Below are 12944 nucleotides of genomic sequence, written 5' to 3'. Positions count from 1 at the left end.
GAGACTTTCTGCTCCTGTAAAGATTTATAGCTTCAGAAACCTTATGCAGGGTTGCTGTGAGTTAAGTTTTCTTTCTTTTTTTTTGGTTTTTGCTCTTCTAGAACCTCACTAACCATTTTAATAAGTAATGGTTGTTGTTGTGGTTGTTAGGTGTCATCAAGTTGGTACTGACTCATAGCGACCTTATGCACAACTGAATGAAACACTGCCCGGTCCTGACCTACCTCACAATTGTTGCCACGCTTGAGCCCATTCTTGCTGCCAATCCATCTCCCTGGGGGTCGTCTTCTTTTTCTCTGACCCTCCACCTTACCAACCACAATATCCCTCTCTGGTCCCGTCTGATAATATGCCCGAAGTATGAGAGATATTAATTATAGTATTAATTAATTATAGGTAATAGAAATTCTGCAGCAGCAGCAGATGGTACTTTTGCTGACATTACAATGGGCTCGTCTTCTCAAAGCTAGCTTAGTTGGAACTGACTTCCCAGCCAGCACCAGTCAAGTGTCTGACCATTGATTGAATTTAATGAATAGCTTTGTTCTCCTCTGAGAAAGATGATAGAACCTGTCAAAAATAATTGCTTTTAAATTTTGTTCTTTGCCAGTGACGGATAATAAAAAATTCAAACTGTGAGAATTTCTAAATTATCAAATCATTCATATTAGTTACATGTGCAAGAATGATTCCTGTCTCACATAAACTGCTGAGTAATTAATTCATGAGCATGCTTAGTGGTGCATTGGAATCATTGGGAACTTTTTACAAAACTAGAGCATTTCGTACTGTTTCTTTATTAACAAGCTCCGTGGATGATTCTGACACTCCCCAAGTTTGAGAACCACTGCCTCAAAGGGAATTGATTGGTTGGCATCTCTTAGGATGGACGTTGTAGTCATCTCCCAAGATTGACCATGCTCAAAACAGGTTCTCTGAAACAGACATGGCATTCTTCTTCAGCCTTTTGACTGGCTGTCTGTAGCTTCGATGGCTTGATGACCTGAGCTCGACTAGAGGAAGATGGAGAAATTTGGCACAGGAAGCAAGTGTAATTGCTACAATTTGATTAACTTGACCTGTACTTATGGATGTAGTAGCTCAAAATACCAACTGAGAGGGAAGGAGTCTTCACATCAAGGATCAAAGCTATCCCCTCTGTACACAGGGTTGGTAGGGACAGGCAACTTAGACATTGGCTACCTAAAATGGGGAGGCTATAAATGCATTATAGTAGCATAGTGGTTATGAATTAGGCTGTGAACTGCAAGGTCATCAGTTTGAAACTGCCAGCTGCTCCGCAGGAGAAAGATGAGCCTTTCTGCTCCTGGAAAGCTTTACAGCCTTGGAAACCCTTTTCAGGTTCGCTATGGGTCAGAACCGACTCGACGGCACTTAACAACAACAACATAAAGGCACAAAGTGACTGGCTTACAAGTTTTCAAGAGGGAGTTTAGTTACAGAGTGTGCAGGGGAAGGTAGCATTCCCACTGAATAGTTTTCATCTTGTCTAGATGAGTCTGGTGAAAGGAGATGGGGATGGGATTCATTGACTCAATAGTGAGTAATTGTTATCATACCTAATTGCAATTGTCACAACGATAATGGTAGAAGTTCTGTAACAAAAAGAGGGGCGTAGTTAATTTTACAGTCCAGGAACAGAGAACCCTAGGACCATCAAGAGAGAAGAGCATGAGCTGACCGTGGAACCCTAACCAGAGAAGCAGCGACACCAGAGATGGAGGCAGAAGTGAGGGAGGACATGGAGAGAGGGAGCAGCTGAGGACTCTAGACTCATGAAAAGAGACAGATTATGTGCTGGTAGCAGCCATGAGGCAGGCGTACAGAATGTGCCCTTTGATTGTTTAAATGATTATATATCCCTGCGTTTTTTTTTTTACACACACAAAAAAAGCGGGGGACGGTTTTCTTGATAAAAGAAACAGTCTATGATGGTTTGGGGGAGAGGTGGAAATGATATCTGTGCTAGAGGGCAGACACACGGTGACATGGGTGATGGGGCAGGCAATACAACCGGAGGGAGATTGGCAGAGGAAAGTTGAGGTGGTGGGAGACACAGGGAGGAATGCAGTGATTAACGTGATTGCAACCATATAATGAAGCAAAGTATATGATCTGTTGAATGTGAAACTGATGATCAGCTCCGTAAACTTTCACTCAATTCATAATAACAAGTTTTACAACAACAAAAAAAGACTGGCTGTCTCGTCTCTCCTGACGTAGCTGTGCCCAAGTGTTTGTTAATGCTACATTTCAGTCTGAATTTACAAATTCAGAAAATTCATACCATCAGAGCCACCAACAGTCTGTCCCTTTTTTGAACTGTGGTGGCTTGCGTGATTATGCCACTGTTATTTTAAACACCAGCAGAGATAGTCATGATGGACAGTTTTCAGCAGAGCTGCCAGGAAGGAAGAGACACAGCCCCTTCTGCATGTTTTACCTCTGAAAACCTTTTGAATAGCAGTGGAAAATTGTCAGATACAGAGCCAAAAGATTAGCCCATCAGGTTGGAAGGCACTTAAATATGACTGGGAAAGAGCTGTTCCTTTAAATAGAGCATTTCGTACTGTTTCTTTATTAACAAGCTCCGTGGATGATTCTGACACTCCCCGAGTTTGAGAACCACTGCCTCAAAGGGAATTGATTGGTTGGCATCTCTTAGGATGGACGTTGTAGTTGACCTTAGTGGCATGGGTGGAATTAGGCATTTGGGACCTTCATTTGCTGGTGGGGCACAACACAAAATGACAAGAAACAACTGCAAACACACAATAATAATTGAAACATGGAATGCATTAAGTATGAACCTAGGAAAATTGGAAGCTGTCAGAAAAGCAATGGAACACGTAAAAATCAATATCGTATAAAGAAATTTTATAAAGGAAGCAAGTATAAATTGCTACAATTTGATGAGCTTGACCTATACTTATGGATGTAGTAGCTCAGAATACCAACTGAAAGGGAAGGAGTCTTCACATCAAAGATCAAACCTATCCCTTTGGTATACACGGTTGATAGGGACAGGCAACTTAGACGTTGTTGTTGTTGTCAAGTGCCGTCGAGTAGGTTCGGACCCATATCGACCCTGAATAGGGTTTCTGAGAAACGGCTGGTGAGCTTGAACCACCAACCTTGTGGTTCAAACCGTCTTTATAGTCCAGTGCATTTACCCACAGCACCACACCAGGACATTGGCTACCTAAAATGGTGGAGGCAGCGTCTGTAAAAGCATGAAGTAGCTGGCTTACAAGTTTTCAAGAGGGCATTGAGCTTCAGGTGTGTGGGGGAAGGTAGAATCCCACTGAATAGTTTTCACATTGTCTAGTTGGGTTTGGTGGAAAGAGATGGGGATAGATAGGATTCTTTTGATTCAATAGTGAGTAATTGTTATCATATCTAATTGCCATTGTCACAACTGTAAAGGTAGAAGTTTTGTAACATAAAGGGGGAAGTAGTTAATCTTATATTCCAGGAACAGAGAATCCTAGGACCATTAAGAAAGAAGAGCATGAGCTGAACATGGAACTCTAAACAGAGAAGCAGCGACATAAGAGATGGAGGCAGAGATGATGACATGGAGAAATAGAGCTGCTGAGGACTCTAAACTCATGGAAAGAGAAAGGCTATGTGCTGGCAGCATTGAGACTGGCTTTGCAGAATGTGCTCTTCGGTTGTTTAAATGATTATATATTCCTGAATGGTTTTGTGTACATAAAAAACAATAACGAACAAAAACAAAACAGAGAATAGAAGCAAATACTGTTAAATGATGATGTATGAAGAGGATTGTAATCATTGCAATGAAATAAAACACTATAGGATGAGTGCAAAACCTGTTATCCCGTGTTAACTATCACTTAATTCGCAATAAAAGTTTAAAAATAAAAAATCAATATCCTAGGTGTTGTTGTTGTTGTTAGGTGCCATTGAGTTGGTACCGACTCATAGCACAGAAGAACGAAACACTGCCCAATCCTCGGCCAACCTCACTATTGTTGCCATACTTGAGTCCATCAATGCTGCTACTTGGCCAATCCATCTTGTTGGGGGTTTTCCTCTTTTTCTCTGACCCTCCACATTACCAAACATGATATCCTTCTCCAGGGACTGGTCCCCCCTGACAATATGTCCGAAGTATGAGACGAAGCTTGGCCATCCTGGCATCTAAGGAGCACTCCGGCTGCACTTCTTCCAACACGGATCTTTTGGCAGCCCATGGCACTTTCAATATTCTCCTCCAACACCATGACTCAAAGGCATGCATTCTTCTACAGTCTTCCTTATTCACTGTCCAGCTTTCGCATGCATATGAGGTGATTGAAAATACCATGGCTTGGGTCAGGCACACCGTAGTCTTCAAGCTGACATCTTTGCTCTTCAACACTTTATAAAGGTCTTGCAGCAGATTTGCTTAATGCAATACATCGTTTGATTTCTTGACTGCTGCTTCCTTGAGTGTTGATGGTTGATCCACGAAGAATGAAGTCCTTGACAACTTTGATCTTTTCTCCATTGATAAGAATGTTGTTTATTGGTCCAGTGGTGAGGATTTTTGTTTTGTTTACATTAAGATGTAATCCATACCAAAGATTGTGCTCTTTGATCTTCATCAGTAAATGTTTTAAGTCCTCTTCACTTTCAGCAAGCAAGGTTGTATCATCTGCATATCACTGGTTGTTAATGAGTCTTCCTCCAATCCTGATGTCACGTTTTTCTTCATATAACCCATCTTCTTGGAGTATTTGCTCAGCATACAGGTTGAATAAGTATGGTGAAAGAATACAACCTTGTCGCACACCTTTCTTAATTTTAAACCATTCATTGTTCTCATGTTCTGTTTGAACAACTGCCTTCTAGGCATTAGTGACCTTAAATGGACTGATATTGGCAATTCTGAACCCACTAATCATGTGTTTACTGTGCCAGGAACGACCTTCACATTCATCATCAAAAAGATTTCAAGATCTATCTTGTAGTATAATGTTGCCTGAGATAGGATAGTATCCATACACCTGCAAGGAAGACCAGTTAATACCATTATTATTCACATTTACTCTCTAACCACTGAAACCAGTGAGGATAAAATTAAGTCCACAAGAGCCAAAATAATGACCTTGAGTATATACCATCTGAATTTAGAGATGATCTGAAAGACAGATTTGATGCATTAGACACTAATGACTGAAGACCAAAAGAGTTGTGGGATGGCATTTAAGAACATCATGCGTGAAGAAAGCAAAATGTTTTTGTTTTTTTTTATTTAAAAAAATAGAAGAAAACAACAACAACAAAAGACTAAAGTAGGTGTCAGAAGAGATGCTGAAACTTGCTCTTGAGTGTACATAAGCCAAAGCAACTGGAAGATGTGAGATAAAAGAAAATTTCAAAGGACAACTCGAAAGGACAGTCAAGTGTTACAGTGAAATGTTCAAAGCTCTGGAGTTACAAAACCCAAAGGGAAGAAATTGCTCAACATTTCTCAAATGGAAAGAACTGAAGAAAAAAAATCAAGTCTCAAATTGCAATATTGAAAGATTCTATGGGCAAAATATTGAATGATGCTGAAAGCATCCCAAGCAGATAAAATGTATACACAGAATCACTGCACCAAAAGAAATGGTTGATGTTCAACCATTTCAAGAGGTAGCATATGTATCAGTACTGAGAGTGAGGGTCAGAAATGTAAAGGTAGATTTTTTTTGTTTTTTAAACAAGACATTTGAACTTTTTTATTACTCAACAAAGTTCCATTATTTTTTATTTCACTTTCTGACTCTGTGCTTGTGCATTCAACACTTTCATAACGATTTTCTGTTCCTCAATAAAGAAAACACATTTGATCCTGTCACAGACACATTTAGCACACATAGAACCACCATAGGCCCTGCTTACATGTTTCTTTGTCTTGGACAATCTCATGAGAACTTTAGGTCTCACAGCACGGACCCCTCAAAATTGGCCTGGGCACACACCGCATGCAGATTTTGGTGCTTAACCAACCTTCTTGGTATAAACAATTCTATTATCAGGGGTTCGGGACAGCCTAGTTTTGTTACAGGCTGTATTGTAGGACAGCCTACTGCGGTATGTCAAACACTGGACCATTTTGAATGCCTACTCTAAACAGAGTCCCTGGAAGAGCAAAGGTAGATGTTTTGTAACAAAAGGAGAGGAGTGGTTGATTTTGCATTCCAGGAGCGGAGGTCCCTGGGACCATCAAGTGAGAAGAGCGGCGTGTGGGACCCTACCCAGAGAAGCAGTGATGCCAGAAATGGAGGCAGATATGATGCATGGAGAGATAGAGCAGCTGGAGACACTGGACTCAAGGAGGGAGAGGGGCTGTGTGCTGACGGCCGGGGGGCAGACTTGCGGGGTGTACCCTTTGGTTGTTTGATGATGCATGGAGGGGATTGTAATCCTTGCAATGAAATGAAATATGATAGGATGAATGTAAAGCTGGTGTTCTACCATGTAAACTATCACATAATTCACAATTTAAAAAAAAAAAGAGGTAGCATATGATCAAGAGGCCCTGATACTAAAGAAAGAAGTCCAAGTTGTACTGATAACATGCACAAATAACATGCCTCCCGGAATTGATGGAGTACAAATTGAAATCTTTCAACACACTGATGCCGTACTGGTGGTGCTCACTCATCTATGTCAAGAAATTTGGAGGACAGCTACCTGGCTAGCAGATTGTAAGATATCCATATTTTTGTTCATTCCAAAGACAGATGACCCAACAGAATGTAGAAATCATCAGACAATATCATTAATATCACATGCAAGTAAAATTTTGCTAAAGGCAGTTAAAAAACAGATACAACAGTACATTGACAGGAAGCTGGTAGAGGTTCAAGATAGATATAGATGAAGACATGAAACCAGGTATATCATTACTGACCTCAGATGGATCTTGGCTGAAATCATAGAATACCAGAAAGATGCTTTACCTGTGCTTTATTGACTATGCAAAGGCTTTGGACTCTGGATCATGACAAACTATGGACAATATTGCAAAGAATGAATATTCCACAACACTTAATTGTGTTCATGAGGAACCTTTACACAGACTAAAATGTACTCATTCGAACAGAACAAGGGCACACTGGTTGGTTTAAAATCAGGAAAGGTGTGCGTCAGGAGTGTGTTCTTTCACCAAACTTACTCAATCTGTATGCTGAGCAAAAATCCTAGAAGGTGGACTTTATGATGAAGAACAAGACAACAGGATTGGAGGAAGACAAGGATAATGCACTGGATCATAATGACAGTTTGAGAACTGTAAGGTCTGTGGTTCAAACTCACCAGCCCCTCCTCAGAAACCCTTTATGCGGTTGCTATGAGTTGGAACTGACTTGACAGCACTTAGCAACCACAACAAATATACATATGATATAACCTTGCTTGCTAAATGTGAAGAGGACTTAAAATACTTACTGATGAAGATCAAATAGCACAGTCATCAGCATGGGTTGCACCTCAATGTAAAGAAAACAAAAATCCTCACAGTGGACCACTAAATAACATCATAATAGAGAAAAGGTTTAAGTTGTCAAAGACTTCATTTTAGATCCACTATCAACACTTCTATGGAAGTCAAGAAATCCTACAACGGGTTGTATTTGGCAAATGTGCTGCTCAAGACCTCTCTCTGTTCAAGAGCAAAGATGCCAGTTTGAGGACTAAGGTGCACCTGACCCAATTCAGGGTTTTTTCAATAGCCTCATATGCATGTGAAAGTTTTGTAATGAGTAAGGAAGACTGTAGAAGAATTGATGTATTTGAGCTATGGTATTGTAGAAGCATATTGGAAGTACCATGGGCTGCCAGAAGAACTGTTGGAAGACGGGCAGCCAGAATGTAGCTTAGAAACCATGATGGTGAGACTTTGTGTCTCATGCTTGCAGACCTGTTACCAGGAGAGACCCGTCCCTGGAGAAAGTCTTTATGCTTGGTAAAGTGGAGTGTCAGTGTAAAAGAGCTAGACTCCCCAATGAGATGGATTGGTGCAGTAACAACAGCAGTGGACTCAAGCGTACCAACAATTATGTGGATGGCACAGGGCCAGGCAGTGTTTTGTTGTGCATAGGGTCACTTTGAGTTGGAACCAACATGACAACACCTAACAACAACACTTCATAGATGATGTGGTAAATTTCTTTAGAGCTCACAGTGCCGCCCTTTTTGTTAGCAGTCATTTATGATACTTGCTTTGACACATTAATTCATTGTTTTTAGGTGCCATCAAGTCAGTTCCGACTCACAGTGACCCTGTCTACAACAGAACAAAACACTGCCCACTACTGCACTATTCTCACAATTGTTTGAACCAATTGTCATAGCCACTGTGAAAATCCATCTCATTGGAGGTCTTCTTCCTTTTCACTGACCCTCTACTTTACAAGTATGATGGCCTTCTCCAGGGATTGGTCCTTCCTAAAGTACATGATTGAAGTCTTGCCATACTCACTTCCAAGGATTATTATTATTTTTTTTTTTTTTAAGGTTTTTATTGTGGATTGAGTGAAAGTTTACAGGGCAGATCATCAGTTTTACATTCAACAAATCATACACCCTGTTTCATTACAATGATTATAATCCCCTCCATGTACCATCAGTTAACAGTATTTCTCTCTAGTCACTTTAACTCTTTTTTTTTTAATGTTTTATTGTGAATTATGTGATAGTTTACATGGGAGAACATCAGTCTTACATTCATTCTATCGTATATTGTCTCATTGCCATGGTTACAATCCCCTCCATGCAATCCTTCCCCTGTACCCCCCAGGTCTTCAGCACACAGTCACTCTTCCTCTCTGGATCTAAAGTCTCCAGCTGCCTCATCGCTCCACGTCATCATCTCTGGCTCCATTTCAGGCATCATTGCTTCTCTGGGTAGGGTCCCGCTCTCTGCTCTTCTCCCTTGATGGTCCTAGGGACCTCCGCTCCTAGACTGAAAAGTTAATCACTCCCCTCCATGCTATAAAACATCCACCTTTACATTTCTGACCCTCACAAACAGTCCTGATAACAATTATTCAATATTGTATCACAAGAGACTGGTCTGCATTTCATTGCATCAGCCCCGCCTAGTCAGATTGAATACTACTCACTGGAGATTCTACCTTCCTCCAGGCCCTCTGGATCTAGGTTCCCTCTTGAAAGCTTGTAAGCCAGTCACTTCTTGCCTTTGTAGCCCTCCACCCCCCATTTTGGGTAGCCAATGTCCAAGTTGCCCATTCCTGTCTACTCTGTGTGTGGAGGGGGTTTAACTCTTTTTTTAAACACTCAGACATATATAATAATTTACCCCACCAAAGGGCACATTCTCACAAGTCTGCCTCCTGGCTGCCAGCTCTCAGTCCCTCTCTTTTCGTGAGTATACAGTCCTCAGCTGCTCCCTCTCTCCTTGTCCCCATCTCTGCCTCCATCTCTGGTATCACTGCTTCTCTGGGTAAGGACTCGCATTCCGCATGTGCTCTTCTCTCCAGGGAGTATTCTTGCTGTACATCTTCCAAGATAGATTTGTTCATTCTCTTGGCAATCCATGGTATAATCTATTTTTTGCCAACATCATAATTCAAATGCATCAATTCATCTCGGATCTTTCTTATTCATTGTCCAGCTTACACATGCATATGAGGCAGTTGAAAATTACATGGCTTCAACCAGGCATACCTCAGTTCTCATCTTTGCTTTTTAACACTTTAAAGACGTCTTGTGAAGCAGATTTGCCCAATACAATATGTCTTTTGATTTCTTTCATACTGCTTCTACTGGTGTTGATTGTGGGTGGAGTTAAGTAAAATGAAATCCTTAAAAACGTCCATCTTTTTCTTTATCATTCAGTTTTTTGATCCAGTTGTGAGGATTTTAGTTTTCTTTACATTGAGCTATAATCCATACTAAAGGCTTTAATTTTTGATCTTCAGCAGGAAGTACTTCAAGTCCTCTTAGATTTCAGCAATCAAGGTTGTGCCATCTGCATATTGCAGGTTGTCAATGAGCCTTCCTCCAATCCTGTTGCCATTATTGTTTATATAGGTTGTTGCTGTTAGGTGCATTCAAGTCAGTTCTGACTCACAGGGATTCTCTATAGGGTTTCCAAGGAGCAGCTGGTGAGTTTGAACTGCCGACCTTACAGTTCAAACCCACCTATGGTCAAATTCTTACATAAGTGTCACACTAGAACTCCTTATATGGTCTAGTTTCTTGATGATTTGTTCAACATACAGATTGGATAAGTATTATGAAAGAATATAACCTTGATGCATACTTTTCTTGATTTTAAACTACCCAGTAATCCCTTGTTTTGTATGAATAACTAACTACCTCTTGTTCTATGTACAGATTCCACATTTGCACAATTGTAGTTGTTGTTGTTAGGTGCCATCAAGTCGGTACTGACTCATAGCGACCCAGTGCACAACAGAACAAAACACTGCCTGATCCTGGGCCAATCTCACAATTGTTGCCACTCTTGACCCCATTGATGCTGCCAGTTTGCCAATCCATCTTGCTGGGGGTCTTCCTAATTAGTGTTCTGTAATATTCCCATTCACAGTGTTATCCATAATTTGTTATGATCCACACAGTCGAATGCTTCTTTGTATAGTCAATAAAACAAAGGTAGACCTTAATTCATTAAGTATTGCTCATTATCTTTGAATATTCAATTAACACTGAGCCCAGAATAGGGGTGTTGAAGATGTTTTCAGTGAGAACCAGTGACGTAGAACCAGGTCTTAATTAGTGATTGTACCCTCTTGTTTGGGATAACAGATTGTTTACAGCCACCATTTTAGGTTATCTGAAGCATAGTACTGGTATGTTACAGAGGAGACGGATCAGTATTGAAATGATACAGTTCTGTTCTTGCCTTCCTTCAAGCTCTTTACATAAGTTCGTTTTCTCTCAAGAGCCTTGTTCTTTTGCTTCATTTCCTTGAATCTTACTGAAAGAAGAAGAGGAGCGTCTTCTATTTTATCTGACCATATGCTTGAGCTGTCTTATTAAGAGTCGTTGTCATATTTTGAGGTGTGACACTTCATCCTGTTGCTTTAAATAGTTCCTTCCCTGTCCCAGCTTGGGAAGTCAAACCAAAATCCAAGCCCATCGCTGTTGAGTCAGTTCCAAGTTACAGTGACCCTGTACAAGGTTTCCAAGGCTGTGAATCTTCACAGGGAAAACAACTGCCTCTTTTCTTACTTCATGTGGCTGGTGGGTTTGACTATCAGCCTTTTGGTTTTCAGTCCCATGCCTGTCCCGCAGCGCCACCAGGGTTCTTTAGCTTGGGACCATTGCTGTTGTTGTTAAGTGCCATTGAGTCAGTTCCAACCCACAGCAACCCTGTATACGGTTTCCGAGGAGTGGCAGGTGAGCTTGAACCGCCAACCTTGTGGTTCAAAAACTGATCTTACAGTTCAGTGCATTAATCCACAGTGCCACACCAGGACTCTGAGTTTGGGACTATTAGGTGTCAGTCCTAAATAATTAGTTTTATACATTTAATATCCTTAACTTGTTGGAATTTTAGGTCTTCCTTTAGTTAAAAAAAGGAGCAGTCTTGTTAAGTAAACGAACAACAGCAACACAACTCTTATTGCTATGTGATGTTTAGTGTGTGTTTTGAAAGCATGGCTTTATGGTTTTCATTCTGAGCCTTTAAATAAAGAAAAATAATACTTTTTTCTATTCTAGGAAATTCACACAAACAACAAAGAAGTAACAGAAAAGGAAGTAACTCTTCACTTGTTGCCAGGTAACAGTCATATGCAAGTCAAAGCCAATGATATATGACCTCATCCCTAGCACTGCTATATATAAACTCGTTTGTTTTCATCCAGAGAGTATGTTCCTGTAATGAGTTGGGCACAAACATCAAGGTCTTTAGTTCCATAATTACACCTGGGTATTACAACATCTGCAAAGAATCTTTCTGGTTTCCACTTGGTCTCACCCAAATGGGATGCAAATAGTTCTGACAGTTGTCACCTTTTTCGCAAGCAAATGAGACTTTTTTCAGATTGCTTTCTTACTTGGCCCCTTATACTATTTGGGTCTCAAATTAGGAAAAGCCCAGTCCTCCACAGAGTCCTGCACCCCTACTCTCGTCCTCTAGCCCTCATCTGCAGCTGCCCTTGATACTACCGTGACCTTACCTGGCCATCTCTGCTTGTGCATCTGAGGATGCTGCTGTTTACCTAGGGTAACCAGGACTTCACTCAGAGCTCATTATGAGGAAGCTGGGTTGGTTGGGTACTTCTGAGTTGGAGTCAAGTGACACTTACCCGAAGAGAAGACCTTCATCATCTGTGAACTGAGGAGGCATAACAACTTCTCTGTACACGGGGATGCCCTGTGAGGAGTTGTGTAGCTGTGTATTCACTGTATTCAGTTTTTGTCCCACCTTCTTTTTCCCAATCCAAAATAGTACCCCCTTCCCCCCAGTCTTTTTTAGGTCCATTTCTCATGCTGGTGCTTTTTACTTTATTCTAGTTTATTGGGAGAATAAGTATATATTCGGATTTCTGACTGATCTATGTTCATTGGTCAAATATATTGGAAACTTGTAATTTTTCAAAAACTTTTTAGAAAAGGCTTTTAAAATATTTAATACTTAGTAGCATAAATCTTCATCCATATATCCTATTGTTTTGCTTCCCCTCCCCCACCCCCAGCACCCAGGCTCTCCTATGTCCATTCCCCACCCTGTGCTCTTTCTTCCCCTCCTTCACTCCCCTCCTCTCATCCCATATATCCCGGTGTTCAGCAATTATATATACAGATTTTTTTTTTTTTCCCCTTTTGGGTGGGTTCTTTCTTTCTTTTTTTAATTTAAGGTTTTTATTGTGGATTGAGTGAAAGTTTACAGGGCACATCATCAGTTTCACATTCAACAATTCATATAACTT

General features: G+C 40.7%; 1 protein-coding gene and 1 pseudogene across 1 annotated transcript in view; one reads left to right on the top strand and one right to left on the bottom strand.

The window, feature by feature from the left end:
• The window catches only part of LOC102827090, a 54615-nt pseudogene extending 48486 nt beyond the window's left edge, over positions 1–6129 (bottom strand).
• MTMR12 (myotubularin related protein 12) overlaps positions 1–12944 on the top strand; it is a 122911-nt gene that overhangs the window by 48700 nt on the left and 61267 nt on the right. The window contains exon 2 of the mRNA XM_006873502.1: positions 11731–11791. Within this exon, the coding sequence (XP_006873564.1) occupies positions 11731–11791 (61 nt within the window). The remainder of the gene's footprint in view (positions 1–11730; positions 11792–12944) is intronic.

The sequence above is a fragment of the Chrysochloris asiatica genome, unplaced genomic scaffold (assembly GCF_000296735.1).
Source record: "Chrysochloris asiatica unplaced genomic scaffold, ChrAsi1.0 scaffold00243, whole genome shotgun sequence".
NCBI classification, from domain to species: Eukaryota; Metazoa; Chordata; class Mammalia; order Afrosoricida; family Chrysochloridae; genus Chrysochloris; species Chrysochloris asiatica.
Note: the sequence above shows the minus strand (reverse complement) of the source record. Positions and strands in the feature narration are given on the sequence as shown.